General features: G+C 32.9%; 1 protein-coding gene across 1 annotated transcript; it reads left to right on the forward strand.

Annotated features, from left to right (window-relative positions):
• The first annotated feature begins 1,952 nt into the window (after positions 1 to 1,952).
• LOC143601266 (F-box/kelch-repeat protein At3g23880-like) lies at positions 1,953 to 3,059 on the forward strand. Its single transcript, XM_077078720.1, has one exon. It carries the CDS (start codon positions 1,953 to 1,955, stop codon positions 3,057 to 3,059), a length of 1,107 nt encoding a protein of 368 aa, XP_076934835.1.
• Positions 3,060 to 17,415: the final 14,356 nt, after the last annotated feature.

Consider the following 17,415-nt stretch of genomic DNA (forward strand, 5'->3'; position numbering starts at 1 on the left):
AATTAAATAAGTATCTAAATTAGGTGAGTTCTGATCTGCAAATAAATCAGGAGATAAAACAATTTACAAATCCTTAAAATAAATTATATCCAATCTGCATAAAAGAAACTATTTGACCATGAAACCCAAAGTTTACTGGAATACCCCACTGAAGTACTTAAGTAAACTAAATCCAATCAGCATGAAATTAAATTTTAAAAAGAAATGTTTGATCATTAACGTTAAACTCCACCAGAATACCCTACTGAGGTGTCTAGCCCAAAACATTAAAGCTACCATATTCAATAATCTGATACTTTAACTTTGAAAGTAAAGAAAACCTAATTCACTTCAGCTTGAAGCCTCTGATTAAAATTAAACATAAATTTGTAGATCACAATTTTGAAGTTTATCAGTAAAACATCTAACATAAAATCAAGACGAATCTGGATGTGGTCAAACCTATAGAAACAAAGATTAATAGTTGTAAAACATAGTACTTGTAGCAGTTAGATCTTTTAACATCGATGAATAACAGCGATGGCTTTCTTCTATATCAATTAGAGTTCCATTGTAACAAACCGCTTCAATCATATACAAAATAATAATAATAATAATAATAATAATAATAAATGTATATGACTTAGAAGGGTGTAGAGTTCCAGCAACTTATCCAGTCATGATTTTGTTATCGGGATTGTAAACCTCAAATGATCTTCAATAACTAACAAAGTCATAACAAAAAATAACCCTAATCAGAACACTAACGGAAATAACCTTTTGAAACTGAATACAATAATAATAATATATATCATAAAATCTTAGAAAAAATTAACGAAAAAACCTAATTAATAAAGATCTATGAACCTTTAATAGTTAACAAAGGCCGATCTTAAATATAAAACAAAATCCAATCAATTTTAGGTATACACATAGATTATGGGCAATGATACAACTTACTTATTGAATTCGATTTCAAATAAGCATATTAAGAAAAAAGACGTCTGCAAAAAAAGGATTCAAAATTAGTGCGCAATTAATGTGCTACTGAAGCGATGAAATCACACCATGGAATCGTTAATTGAAAGGTAAGGTTTTGCAATTGTGAAGATAGAGAAAGACTTTCAATCCACCATGACCTTCGCTCAGTCTTCTCCCTGTTTCAATCCACACCAGCGCTAGGGTGGATGTGAGCAAAGTGGGTGGATGTGAGCAAGGTGTAACATCCGACCCTTGGCACCACCAATATTGTTCGCTTTGCCCCAAAGAGCTCACGGATTTGTTTTTGGTTGCCCAGATGGAGACTTCCCAGGAGGTCACCCATCCTGCTACTACTTCCAGCTGAGTACGTTTAACTGTGGAGCTCTCCTCTCGTCAACTCCCATTAAGCCCAAAAGGCGTTGGTGATTTAAGAGGCGAGATATTTACTTATGAACCAAGGATCTCTCTTGTCCATAAAAGGGGGAGCGACCACATCTTGACACGTAGGATTTTGAGTTGTCATTTATTATTATTATTATTATTATTATTATTATTATTACTTATTTGATTTAAGGGGTTTTTTTAGTAAGAGTAAATTAGTCTATTAATAAGTTTATTTTAATATAATTTATAAATATAAAATATATATGTTTTAGGAAGGAAAATATGTGATTGACTTTTGTCAGTTTTGGAAAATATGTAATTAACAATTTTAAAGAGAAAATTTGTAAATTCCTCAAATATTAATATCCCAAATAAAGTGTATTTCTCAAAACTAAAACATATCAAACCATAAACCCTCGAAGCAACCTAAAGAACAAAACTAAAATCTATTCGGTCCCATAACAAATCATGTTACTTCAATTATATATATTCAAAAAACCTATACTATTAGTTTATTGGGCCTGTCTGTGTAAAACTTTGTATATATTATCATGCATGGTAACCGAATGCTTTGTGTTCTACAAACCCTCAAACACCAAACCCTAGTTATGACTTCTCTAGGGCATAGATCAACAGAAATCCCATTACATGAAAGTCTCATGCTTGAGGTTATAGCAAGACTTCCGGTCAAATCAATCATATACTGGAAGTGCGCTTGCAAAAAGTGGCGGGATCTTATTTCCGATCCTTACTTTGTTCAACTTCAACTCTTTGCATCGCGTGGGTCTTTGTTGATTTATGAGCGCAATTCAGATATCAAGGATGGTAACCCAGAAAGTTTAATATGGGTAGATATCATTCCACACGAAGCCGATAAATACCGCCTTGATTTTATTAAGACCCTTAATAGTTTGCATGTTAAGGTAATGAGTTATGGGACACTTCAAGTGGGCTCAGTGAATGGTTGGATCTGTTATGCTCATCCGGCAGGTATCTTTTACTTATTGAATCCTGTCTTGAAAGGAAATATGTTCCTTCCTGAACCGCAACTGAATCTTAATATGTTAAGTTCTGGTTTTGGGGTTTCGACGGTAGGGGAATACAAAGTGATACGGATTTGTTATAGGAAATTATCAAATGAGCCGGGGTACAAGATTGAAATCGAGGTTTATACCCTTGGCGTGAACAGATGGAAAAGATTGGGACAAACACGTTACAATCTAATTAGCTTATCACAAGAAGTGGAATCTGGTGTTTTTGTGAACGGTCATGTGTATTGGATCATCAACCGCCGAATTTATGATTTTGATTTGAATTCAGAGACCTTTCTGTTAATTCCATCGCCTCTTAGACCGGGGAAAAGTCAAGCACTGGATAAGGTGTTGGGAGTTGTGAAAGGTAGGTTAAGTTGGATCTCTTGGTGTGGTGTAAGATTGGAGGTTTGGGTGATGAAGGAGGGGTCTTGGTGTAAAGAGATAGCTATTGAAGGAGGTCATGCGAACCCTTGTCTTAAATTACTAGTCACGTGTAAACCATCGTGTGTTATAGATGGGTCACACGGTACTAGTATTTTGATTTTCCATGATCACCTAAGAAAGAAAGTGGTGGCTTATTGTCTTGACACAAAGAAGTTTCTGAACCTGAATTTGCATGGGGGCTGCTTTGAAGCGATAAAGGGTTATCGTCCTAGCTTTGTTAAACTCTGGAACTTTTGACCGAATTGAAGAGAGTTTATGGGTGTGAAGCAAACATGGTAAGGCTATTGACACTGCTTATGTTTCTACACATGCAAGTAAGTGAAGTGATTATCATTTATATTTTATAGAATTAGATTTTATAAATAGTTTTGATCTTGTAATGAACTTATTACTCTGGTTATGCTTGTTCAGGTCTGAAGCAGAGGAAATCTCTTCATGTTTAGGTCTGAAAAAGCGGGTACTTATATATGAATAAAAGTTTGTTGAACTTTTTGACAGATGATATCAAGCCTCTTTTTTCTTGGTAGATGATATCAAACCCCTTTTCTCTTCTTTATTATGTTGTTGAATCTAAACATAAGAAACATACGTAAATTGAGTTTGTTGATTATGTTTTGTTTTATATTAGTTATTTATTTAGTTTAGTGGATTTAGTTTAGTGGTTAAGGTGTTAGGGGTGTATAAAGATTCATGGAAAATTATAGAGAGAGATCAACCAATGTGAGAGTAACATGTCAAATGCATGGAGTTTTTGAAGATTTATGGAAATTTATTAGGGATGCATAGAGATTGCATAGAGACTTTTTGAAATGTAAAACATTAAGTTTCAACCAATCACACTACAATTGGGTTTCACCCCACCACAAACTCTACCCAAATGATGAAGCCAAACAACTAGGGGTGTTTAAGAGCATGAACCCGTTCATGGAGAGGGGTACCATATATATGGTACCTCAAATACCCTTATTATAATTATTATTTTAGTTACATGTCACTACAAGAAAATCCTTCTGATATGTGGATCATATAGCAACGACATTGTGGTGTCGGTGTAAGAGCCTTACAGCAACAACATGTCATCATTATAGGTTGCAACAAAAATATTTGTTTACGCACAACCTATCCTAACAACATGTCATATCACATGTCATTGCGAAATATTAGGCGCACCATTGGAATACTGTATCGTTCAATATAGGTTAATTTATATTTATTTTTCCTTTTTTTATAATCAGCGCGCATACTTACAACGTCTGAAAGCTTGTCTCGGCAACATGTTTCCGCTACAAAGAAATTAATATTATTTATTTATTTTTATTGATCACTAAAGCTGGACGACATTGAATTGAGCCACCCTATGGAGACGGCATGCGGTGACCATAAGGGTCAACGGGCCTAGTTCAGCAATGGTCTTCTTAAGTCTAATTCATCAATACCCCATCTATCCACTTAAGCTCTCCCTTGCAAATCCAACACCGCCCATCGTTGTCTGTCACCCATGTTTGCCACAGGCATCAGCCTTGTAGCCACACCCGATCGTCTCCATCGATGGGGAAAGCTCATTTTCCTTAAATTAGTGATTTTTAGCTCAAATTATTGATAAATAGCCCTACTAAAGGCCATGACAACATGTCATCGCTATAGAGGGTGAAATTTTCGCTGTATCAGGTGAACTTTCTTGTAGTGTACTGCATGTAACTAATTCAATCTACTTTCATTTCTGCTAATGGATTGTTTCGGACATTCTAGTATATTCTTATCTAAGACCTAGAAACTAGTGGCTAAACAATTACAATTGAATTTTAGTAACAGTGTGTTTGAAGAATAGAACCTGCATGGTTTAACTAACACATGTGTCCTAACGTACTGTACGTCCCCTTATGGTTTTGTACTTTTGCCATGCCCATATCAATACAAACACACGAACCAAATTCATACTTTTTTTAGAACGGTTAGTAACTACGCCAGGCTTGCATACACGCATAGATATCTACATACACTTGTAAGGCCAAAAATGTGACTTACGATATCAAAGTAATAAACCCGTTATATGTTTACGGCCAAGTTAATAATTAATGTGGTTGAGAAAATCCGGACACGAGACGAGAGCTTCGGTGCACGAGTATAGCTTCAAAGGGGAGTGCTTCTAGATTATTTCGCTATATATATGACTTTATTTGTCATTTGTATGTGTGTTTGTATGGTGTAAATCACTCACCCAAGGGGAGCTCACATTGGGTGAATCGGTTCTAGTTCAATATAAATCTTTTAACCAACAACGATATCGTTCATTTATTGTATCTTTATATTATTTATGTTTGGTTGTTTGATTTACCACACCTGTCTCGAACATTTATCAAGTGCAAAATCCGTTTGCAACGTACGATCAGTTTGGGACCTACAACACTGTTAATGATATTTAACATAGAAAATTTATATCACTGTAACAATTTGTTAAGCCCAAGTATAACAAATAGTCTGTTACATTAACTGAACTGAAATTTTGAAAGTTCAGAGTGATGTCTCCTTTCAGAGAAATGGTTTGGCCTTCCAACATCTTAATTATTTTATTTTTTTTCAACCTAATCTTTTTTGTTTAACAAGATAGAACATATACACCAAACTGACAATATCATAACAATATATTCTGCAAGTTGTTCATATATTTAATCCATAATAGTATGTACATAAATTGGTGTGCGGACAATGCCCCAAACTAAGAAATTATGTATTTGTATGCATATATATACGTGGAATAATATATCAAACCTCTATGACAAAGAATGTCTAATCTATAAAATATAAGCTAGAAATCCGAACTTCCACCATTCATATCGGAGTTGTGTATTCTTCAACTAGTCAATGTTGTAGGCGGGCTTGCAAGGTCAAGAAAATAGAAATATGCTTTTAAAAGTTCGGAAAAAGAAAGAAAAGATATAAGAAGAATAAGCTCAGGAGGGATACCGCCAACACTACACTCAAATTGTTTGTTCATGCTCTGTCAACTTAGCATGGTCACTTGGAACAAGAACACACATGACCATGAGACACCAAAGCTGGTGGTTGGCTAATGTGGCCATGGCTAGGACCCAAAGAAAATATGGTTTGGAGAAAAGGGGTTTAGGTGTAAACCACCATATTATGAAGAAGATGATTGGGTGGTTGAACTATTTATAGAGTTGAGAGTGTGGTAAATGGTAATATGGTCTAAACAAAGTAGAGGATAGTTTGTGTGGATCTTTTTCAGAATGCATTAAAGTGCAAACTTTGTTGTACTTAAATTGATCCATTTCTGTGTCAACAAAGAAATATTAATGTGGGTTTGACTTTGACTTAGTTGGGTGTGTAATAAAGGATGGTGTTTTGATATGTCACTTTCTACTTAAAAGGACAGGGACAGAAGGCATGATGAGGGAGTCTTTGTTTTCTTGTAAGTATGATGATACTAAATGTCTAAATGCATGTAAATAAAACTGAAAACAATATTGGTTAATAAAACACGATTATTGTTTGTTTAAAGTAAAAGATTGAAACTCTAATGGTTTTTAAAAATAAAAAACAAAAGAGGTTATGAAGTCAGTCTGAGAGAAAGTATATACATAAAAAACTTAGTGGTGTAAAGACATTAACCTCACATGGACACATTAGAAATTAACGTGTAGCGGCTTTGAGTTGACCCGGTTGGTGTTCATTTGTGAATATGTGTAATATAGTTGGTGATTTAGTAATATGTTAAACAACGAATGACTCTAAATAAACCTTTTTTGTAGTTAATATAATTTCAAATTTTAATTGTTTTCTTCCTTGTCATTCATTCCCAATTAACAAAGTTGAGTCTATATATTCAGATAAATTTTCTAGATATCAAGACTTGATAAAGATCAGTTCAACAAAGAAAATTAATTTTGATTACGAAAATAAATTGTCAATGGAAAAAAGGTAAACATTAATTGCAAGTAATTTGGTATTGATCGAGTTTGAAAAAAAACTTATTGACTTATTGGCTTCAATTGCATATTGGTATTGAGTTAAAAAAAATTTTGTCAATCACAAAATTTGTTTTTCTTTTAGCTTTTTGATAGATAAAAAAAACAGTGACTTTTTATAATGATTTTTTGAAAAAGTCAATAACTCGATAAGTTATATTCAAACTCAATTCCAAACATGGCATAAATGTTAACGCATTTTAGATAGATGTACTTAGAAATTTATGTAGAAACTTTTTGTAAACATCTAAGCTTAATTAACGGGACAACTCGTTTATTAAACATATCGTGTTTGTTTTAACTCATTTATTAAACATGTCCTACTCAGTGGATCCATCAAATAAACGAGTTATTGTGACGACAATTGATTATTATTGAGGCGTGTCACTAATAAAACATATACAAAAAAGTATAGGTTTAAAAATACCAAATTTTACTTAACTCATCCCTTAAAACATACATACATTAAAACCAAATACACCCTTACAAACATTCTTTATTTGTAGTAAATAATAACGAGGCTAAAACGGCAGACTGAGATGCCACCTATTTTTGAATTGTCCCAGTAGTGTGAGGTCAATCTCACATGGTCCTCGATATTTAATGCTCATTTGCAACTTCTTTCATTGTACTTTTCCCAATTTTCACTCTACACCCATAGCTTTCCGCTATAGTGCATGGGCCACCCTTCAAGTATAGTAGAATGAATTGTTACATGGGAAAATGACACCCAACTTCATTAGGTTACTATAAAATAAGGGTTAAGTGTGAGCACACTAACTTAGAAATTGGTGTTAATTACATGGCCAAAGCCTATATTAACTAGTTTCCTATGGTTTTTAATTATGTCACACAGAATTCTCCTACATTAATTGATGATCTAGGGAAAAAGTAGGGTTATGATATGTTGAAAACAATTTCAGAAGTTCAGGTTTTGAAGGAGGTAACGATGTTGTAGGGTTTTGATGACTTTGGAACTAGACTGTATAGTGTATATTGATGTTACGATGGTTTGAAATTTATTTAATGCTAATGGAACAACAATCATAGAGGTGGACGACGGTGATGATTTGATGATGAGAGCAATTTCAATTGTTGATGATAATGATGGATATTGATAAAACTTGAAAGTTCTTTAATTATAATAAACTAACTAGAATAGATCAACCATCCTTACTAGTTTTATTATACTAATGAATCGTATTTGAGTATATATATATATTTTTAACAGCTAATTTTTTTAATATATTTCTTTTATTTCTCACATTTTTTTGTCTCTTGTGAGGCTTTAACGATAGTATTTACTAGGTAACACCAATGCATTTACCCTAAACAGTATTTAAGTATAATAACAATTTTACCTAAAATTACATTTAAAAGAATTATTGCCGCATGAATAACATAACCTTTTTTTAATTGTTGGCTTGTAATTCCCTTAAAAAAAATAGTAAGAAAAGGAAAGGGTAGGAGTGGTACATGGATTGAGTCAGTGAATAAGCAGAAGGTGAATTGGCGTGCAAGTGAGTGAAATAAAGGGGTGCTTTTCTCAGCAAATTGAATAAAACCCAAAATTATGTAAATTGTACTCATTGTATGGGTGGTCTGTCAGCATCTCCCTTTCCATTTCATATTTTATTGCTTCCTCCATTCATTATATATAAAAAAGTGGTTATATACAACCATCAGCCTTCTGGTGTGTGAATAAGGCTATATAGCTCGTATAGGGCCTATACGAGTCGTATAGCCCTAACTTATTGACATGCATACGAACGTGTCATCGTGGCATCATTTTGCAGTCTATACGAGCCGTATAGATTTTCCAGCTTGTATAGCCCACGTAACTCGTCTGACCTATACGAGCCGTATAGGGTCTATATGACTCATATATACAGCATGTCAGCATGTACTTTGACCAGAGATTTTTAATTATTTTTCTGGTCTATACGACTCGTATAGGTGGCATACAACCCATATAGACCAGGTATCAGATTTTCTTCCTTAAACCATGTAAGATTTGTGTGTTGCCTTGTAAGATAATACCAAAAGTTTTATGGACTGCATTACCACATCTAAAAAGTTGTTACCCCGAAACGCTCATGTTGTACGTAGGTTGTTATGTATGAAGCAAAATATTACTTTTAAGTTACGTGTTTTTATTTTGTAACCAACTCGGTTGTTATTTTTAATATTTTGTAATTTTAAAATTGAAAAAAAAAAACTATACGAGTCAAATAGACCCTATACGAGTCATATAGCCCTATACGAGTCATATAGGGGCTATACGATACAAAAAAAATAAAACATAACACTTATGCTTGAAAATGACTTGACTATGCACCTATACGAGCCATATAGAGCCTATACGACTCGTATAGGCTTTCTTGGTGTATGAATAACCAACATGGTGTATGTATAACCCAAGCCATAAAAAAAATTAGTTTCAATTAACTCGCGCACGTTGCAACGAAGATATGGTTGAAACTTGGTTGGTATCGTTTCGAATTGTTAAGCTAGTGGCATTCTCCATAGTAGCCCATGCTCGTAAAGAGACGAAAACCACTTGAACAAAAGTTATATACAAACATAGATAAAAACTTTACATATGTTCGGTACGTTGTGGGGCGACAATTCATCTATGCGCATCGAATGCGAGTGATACAAGCCAAAGACTAATTTTTGCAATTTTCAAAAATGCCTTTGCAACTTGTGCAATTAGGGAATTTAGAAACTTTAGTTTTATTTGACTAACAAACTAAATAAATTAGGGTGATTGAATGGAATGACGTCACCCTTTAAAGTAGTTAATGATAAAACTTGGGTGGCAGACTAGTAGTGCAGGATTGGTCGAATTTTAAGGTAGTTTAAGAAATTGAAAGAAGCAGCCCCGCTTTTTATTTATGTACATATATTTAATTCATTTTATTCATGACTTTTACTTCTTTAATAATACAAAATCGTTAGATCTATCTGGAAAAAGTTTTATACCCAACAATTGACGGTTGAGATTCACACATTCACCATAACCAATCGTTCCTAAATTCCAAATTGTTGATTTTCGGGTCCAGAAATAAACGATTTGAGTTTTGTTTAAGAAAATTAATTTAAATGCAAATTGCAAAGGGATCAAATGGGCCAACGTTATTTTAAAATACCATCCAACACTTTGTTCTAAATAAATTTACCGGAAGACTAAGATTATTATTTTTAAATACCATCGTTATTTTAATCATATTCAAAACTTCATATCATATACGAATCTTTTATTGGGCTTGGGTTTAGCCCACTCAAGCTACACATGAAAGCTGATTAGCCTTGGGAACTAGAGGTGCAAAAATCGAATTTTGGCCAAACCGATCGAATAGAGTCAAAGATAGTCAAAACCAGGTCAGATTATATAAACCACTTTATAAGGGGAAAACCCGGATCACATCGTATTGACACCAGTTTCACTATCGGATCTTTGTAATCTAATTGAAGTTACATTGGAGAATATAGGTGGACTGTTGTTTGCAATCTAACCAGATCAAATCGGGTTGGAATCATATGTGTAGATTATGGGCTGCTAGGATCAAGTGGGCTGTTTGAAGGACTATTTTTGTAATAAGCAAAGTTGAAGGGCTAGATACTTAAACAGAAGATCCGTTGGAGAATATATAGGTGAACTTTGAGAGAGAAGAGTAAGAATTTAATCATTTATAACTCATTTTAGACAATTTTTTTGGACGTTGATAAACCCAAGAGAAGAAAACACAAAGATCTAAGTAAGAGCATTCACAACAGATTTTCTATATTTATATGAGTAAGTTTTTTATATTGTATGAAGTGGTTATAAGTACATGAAAAACAAAAAGTTACTGTTCATAAGTTATTTAGAAAAACATTGTTTATACTATATAATTTTTAATGTATTTTAAAAGTGATTATAAATGAAGAGATAAAAGGTAATAATAAAAATATAAAAAATATTATTCAATTTAAAAAGAAGAGATAAAAGTTAGTGTTTTTTAATATAATTATAATGATGAGATAGCTAATTCTTTAGCCAAAATACTCTTTTGTGCATTTTCGGCTGTTAAAACTCGATAAAAACGCAAATGCACAACCTATAATTAGACATCTCCAAATGATATCAATTTTTGCCAGTGGGTTTACCATAACATTTCTGGGTTCCAACCCAAATTTCATAATTTTTCATTAAGTTTAACTATTTTTCCCAAATAAACGCTAATAAACGGTAATAAATTCGCCAAATATTCTTCGTTTATCGAAAAATTACCAAATTTGAAAAGGGACTCGCTTACATGATCCCTAATGTCTCTGAAAAGTTTCACAAGCTAACAACAAGCACGTCACAACCTAATACTAAACAGCCCCTAAACGAGTAATACGGTAATTACCTTGTCGGTTCTCGATAGTTTTCGGTGGTTGTAACGACTCTCCAGGTCTTGGGTCACAAATTCAGTGTATCTACATATCATATAACACAAAACCAAGAATAAATCATCCATAGTCCATCCTTTTTAATTAGGGTTTCGGTTTGGGTTTCAAATCGAACTTTTAAACCGTAAAAACATCATATTCATGTTCTAATCCTTGTTTTTGGTCAAAAATCTATATAGTTATGACTTGTATGTTTAACATCAAAATATGATTTTAGGTGATTTTTTTGGGTTTTGGATGGTTAAACATGTTTAATACTAATCAAGACCAAAATTTCTATGTTTAAACCATGTTAATCAAGTGAAAATCTCATGAAAAATGGTGATTACCTTGAGGGTTTTGGGCTGTAAGATGAAGAAATCAGCAGAGGATTGATCTAGGTTGATTTTTGTGTGAAAATATCTAAGTATTATAACTTATACAACAAGCTAGAAACAAGGGGGGTCCCACCCCAATTGCGGCTGGGACTAAGGAGGGGGCCATTGGGTCTCCCTTTGGCCCATTAATGTCACGTTTTTCATGCCATGTGTAAATCTCGGTCCAAAATTTAGTTTGGGATCGGTTTTTTACAAGAAAACTAGTTCGAGTGCCAAAAATAACGCGAAAGCGAGTGTTTTTCAGCCCATTTTTCTAAAATAAGAAAAACGTACTGACTCGTTGTAAAAATCTAAAATATTTACATGGATTGCTTAGAACCTGTCATATAAGGTTTTATAAATCTTTTTCGGCTTGACGGATGCTACAATGCTCATTTTGATGCTAACGATTGCGTTTAAACCCATAGCGTAACGTTAAACGAAACATTTTTCGTTTAAATGGTTTTAAACGTAATTGGGCCTAAATATCAATATGTTAGCCACTATAACATATATATATATATATATATATATATATATATATATATATATATATATATATATATAACTCATATATGGCCCCTTAGTATATATGTGTCATAATCAGTATCGGTCGATTACTCATTTAATCGCTACGAATTAACCGATTTATCGTTTACTCGGTACGTAGTGAATAAAGTATAACTCGTTTTGTCATGAATGTCACATTTACCGGAAAAGCTATAAGGCATAGCAAATGTATGCTATCTAAACTTTGAGCTCAGCCCATAAGGCCATAAGCATAACTAAGCCCATAAGGTTGGCCCAACAACTATTATTCTGAGACTAGAGAGGCACATTTTGAGTTTTCTTCCAAAGCGGTTCAGTATAAAACTTGTTTCGGTTTCAATCTACAAGGCCAAACTGGCTTGGGTAAACAACTTGTGAAGTTGAAAACCCTATCCTATTTGGAACCCCTTAGATTATTTTGTAACCAACTTTTATATAACAAATTAACTACAAAAATTCTATTTTTTTTAATTAACTTATAGATTTTAAACATTACTAGGTAGCTTATCAGGCGTGTTGCATCGGACTGATGCTATTGGCACTTGTATAGCTTATGATAAAAAAAGAACATATTTAAAACATCTTTGTATCGTAAAACACGCGTGGTGCGACTGCAAGTCTGTGAATTTGATCGTTATTTGTTTGTGATACTGAAGTAAACCAAAAAATAAATACGTTAACGACCAAAAACAATAAAGTAACATATATAAATACATACAAAAACATTGCGTTGCTTTTGTTAACCGACGTGAACCTTTTGGTATCAGCTTATAATACTGAAAGTAACCAAAAATTAAATTCTTCTTCACCCAAATACAACAAAGTAACATATTTAGAACAAAATCCACGATGAACAAAGAAAATAAGAGCACAGGCGTTGCGGCGGCGAGTCGACGCGAATTCTTTCGGTGTCGGTTAATTAGGTTCACCACAGTACCAAAACTAAACATAAAAAAATAATTTCGTTATCAGCTAGGTTTCTAAAAACTACTTCGTCAAATTAACAATTTTATAAATAATAAAACCACACTGTCGTGCTAGGTTTGCACGAGAGTTACAACGTCAGGGTCTCAGGTTGGCTAAATTTGAATTAGGGTCGCAAAGTGCATTTTGGTATTGACCACATGGTGCAAACCACACTATCGAGCATTCTCAACCCATTCTTCATCTCCATCTTTATAATTACAATGAAAAACACTCTCTTTTCTCTCATTTTCAATTAAATAATATTTTTTATATTTTTATCATTACATTTTTTCTCTCCTTCACTCACAATTACTTTTAAAAAATAAAAATTTATAGAAGTGAACTAGTGTGTTTCTCCAAATTTAACCATGAACGGTAATATTTTCTCTCTCATTCTCTCACAAGCAATTTTAACCATCTCTAAAAAATGAAGAACCTTCTCACATAATTTGGAGAATGGATTGGGAATGCTCTAAGGCCATTTATCAAACCATCATTTAATCATTTTGTATATACATGTGTTCCTAGTTGATCAAAATGAATACACCGCAAGCGTGTTTCGCCTCTCATTTTCGTGATCGACTGATCTCAATGGACTAACTTTGGCCTTCTTCACTATTTTCTAGACATTGCTAGTATTAAAGGCAGTCAATTTGCGTATTTTACGAATTTACGCTACATTTGTGGCATCTTAGACCGTGCTATGCAGTGTTTTTGGAAGATAACATTTTATATTGTTCAATGTTCTTCAAAGTGCTATGTAGTTATCTTAAGATCCAATGTTAAAGCTTGAATATCATAAAGTTGTTAATGCAGTGACGACTGACAAAAGATGTGTTTACTTTAAAATTTGTCACTTAGGCTTCATTGTCCATACTTTGCCATCGTAATATCATCAATAATGACTATCTTTGCCGACTTATGCATCCTTTTCTTCTTAAAACTGAATTTTATGATTTTCTTTTTTGAGTGAATGCACTTTCTTTTTGTTTAGACATTTTTTGTGTTCTTGTCTTTCTTTTTTATCACAGTATTGGGCCTTAGTTTTTCCTACACTTTTGGTTACCTTAAACTTAGTTTTTCTTTAGTGCAGTTTTGGTGTATAGATTTGTTAGGAAGGAGTGTAGTAGGGGTGTGTTTTTTATCCGTACCCGAAAAAGGAACCCGAACCGAAGCGGTCCGAGACCCGAATAACCCGATCCGAATTCACCCCAACTGATTAAACTCCTAACCCGAACCCGAGATAAAATATTCGGGTCGGTATTTGGGTTAAAATACCCTTATTCGGGTTGGCCCGAATAACCCAAAGTATGATACATCGATGTATGTATCCTAATTTTTATAGGGTAGTTTAGCGGTGAAGTAACATATTGACCATATGTATTCTTGTTCGGCTGTTCTCAATACTCCAATTAATATTTGGATCTATCACATTGGATCCCAATGTATTAATTACCATAAAGCATGTTGAGAATGTATCTTCAATTTAAAAACCTAAATGGTATAGTATTTAAACCAATATGTACTGGACATATTTCTTCAATCTACACAAGTATTGATCCACACTCCATCCCGTCTAATGCATGCTTGTATGATAAATTTCAGGTTTTGCTAAATATAATAATTCATTATTGAATATGGTTGTATGTTACGGTTTTATAACGGCTTAGAATATGGTTTTTTTTTATTCTTAAAGGTGGATAATTTTTTTAATTTGTTAAACCCGAAACCCGACCCGAATTAACCCAACCCGTTTAACACGAACAAACCAAACTTATTTGGATCGGTTCTTGGGTCAATTTGTTTTGAGCTCAAACCCGAACAACCCGACCCGAACAAACCGAAACCCGAATAAATAACCCGAAGAACACCCCTAAAGTGTAGGCACTTTTAAGGGTATTTTTGCTTACTTGTTCATGCTTCTTTGCTCTTTTATATATTACGACTATAGTTTTCTCACCTTTTTTTGTGTTATCTGTGAATATACTACTATTATTTTAGTACTTTATGTTTTGTTGCTATTTTAATTCTTTTTCCCCACTTATGTTGTTTAGATATTATACGCTACTTGTTAACAAACGTTTTTGAAGTTACGGTCTCAGTTGGAGTAACCTCTCTATCCGTTTAGATTGAGGAAAAATTCGCCCACATCCTACTCAGTACTCTCCCCTTGCCCTACCAATGGCTTGTTATGAGTGGTATTTATTGGGTACGTTTAGTTTTTAGTTCGTTTTTTATTACCTCGAGCCGGGGTTTCTTCGAAAGCAGTCTCTCTATTCTTACGGGTAGAGGTAAGAATATCTACATCTTACTCCTCTTAGACCCTACCATAGTTTTGCTATTGGTGGGGTTTATTGAGTACGATGATGATGATGATGATGATGATGTGTTCCTTGTGGATGTTATAACTTGGATATTGACTCCACCTAGGGGCTTTTGGTTATTTCTTTGGCTTGTCATTAGATTCGCATTATCTTCAAATTCGCCGAATATTCTTCTCAATATTCGAATTTGGTATGTATTGCCCCCTTAACTATAGAATAATGAATCATAATGAAAATTTTAGGGTAGGCTAATGTATTCACATGGTGGTTTGTTACATAGTTCAGATCCAGCAGACAGATGCAGCCAGTAATGTATCTATAGTTCGGATCCAACGGTGGACCTAACAATATGCATATGTATTCATATTAATGGTTGTTAGTTTGTTACAAATTATGTGATGATTATGTATATACGTATATGTTATTGTAATTCATTTGTCAAAGATGGAAGGCTTTTAATAAGAACCCACGAAAGTGATTCTAGAACAAAGAATATTGATTGGAAAATGCCACGTTTAGAAGAGTTCACTAATCACTATTATACAAAACTAATATAAATTAAACGAAAAGGGGTGGTTGGTTTTAATCAAGAGTCAAAGTATGGTTAAAGAATGCAACTTTCATGCCTTTCTTTTTCTTATTTGGAATGACGACCATTCGTCTTATCCTACGATATATTAAAACAATAGAGTTTGGTGCCACATGGCCCCTTCCTATTGGACGTTAGCCTCTCCTTCCAAAAATATCTCTCACTTCTCTAATTTTCTTATCATTAAAATAAATCAAAAACATATTATTTTCCTTATACATTAAATGCATTTAATTTAATTAAATACTTTAAATGAATGAATTACAATATTACGATTAATTTTTTTCCTTGGATCCCCTTTCTCTTCATTCTACCATCATCTTCCATCAGTTTAACCAGTATATTTCATCAGTTTAACCAGTATCTACAGTTCAATCGTATTATGATAATATCCTTCAGTTTAACCGTCCCTCCGACGAAATCAATTTATCCGTCCCTCCGACGAATTTTTTAGTTCGTTTTCTTCAAAATCACGGCTATTAAGACGCTATAATAACGAAATAATCATTGATCTTATCACGGCTATTCAGTAGATCCATGGTTATTTTTGATCAGATGTTCGGATACTTTGCCGTCGCGTCATGGTTATTGTTAATCAGATCTAAAAGACATTGTTGTCGTCCCGTCAATTGGATTTTATTTTCCGGTAAGTAATTTCATTGTGAAGATCTGAATAACATGTTGTATTTTTTGTAATATTAAGTTTTGATTTTTATTGATTACTATCATTAATAAGAGCTAACAATTTTTTAAATTCGAAATTTGAATTATTAGTCAACTTAATTTTCAAATTGTGAACTCGTAATCACCTATGAGTTATTACTGTTTATTTATTCCTTTTAATTAAATCCGTATTTACTTTGTAAATATTTTGGAAAGTTGTTACAAAGAAAATATTAATTCATAGTATATTAAATGAGTTTTACTAAATTCGAAATTTCTAATTGTTAGTCAACTTATGACAAATTTTGGCAAGTTGTTATGATTTTTATTTGTATTAGAATATTTGTATTAGAATTTATTATTTTATATAAATACTTGATTTGTTAATGTAAGTAATTATATCAACTTTTGAAATTCGAAATTTCAATTGTTAGTCAACTTATGACAAATTTTGGCAAGTTGTTATGATTTTTATTTGTATTAGAATTTTTATTATCAATATATTCAAAAAGTTTACTAAATGTTATTTAGATTTACATTCTACAAATTATTAAAAATTTTGGCAAGTTGTACATTCTACAAATAATATCAAATTTTGGCAAGTTGTTAGGATTATTTTTTATAAATCCCTGATTGTATTCTCTTTCAACTAACCATATTTAGAGCTTTCCTATTTTTGTTAATAATTCCAAGTTTGTAACAAATACTCCGTGTCTATAT

The sequence above is a fragment of the Bidens hawaiensis genome, unplaced genomic scaffold, assembly GCF_021521415.1.
Source record: "Bidens hawaiensis isolate Kalapana, Puna unplaced genomic scaffold, B.hawaiensis_p1.1 tig00055991_1, whole genome shotgun sequence".
NCBI lineage: Eukaryota > Viridiplantae > Streptophyta > Magnoliopsida > Asterales > Asteraceae > Bidens > Bidens hawaiensis.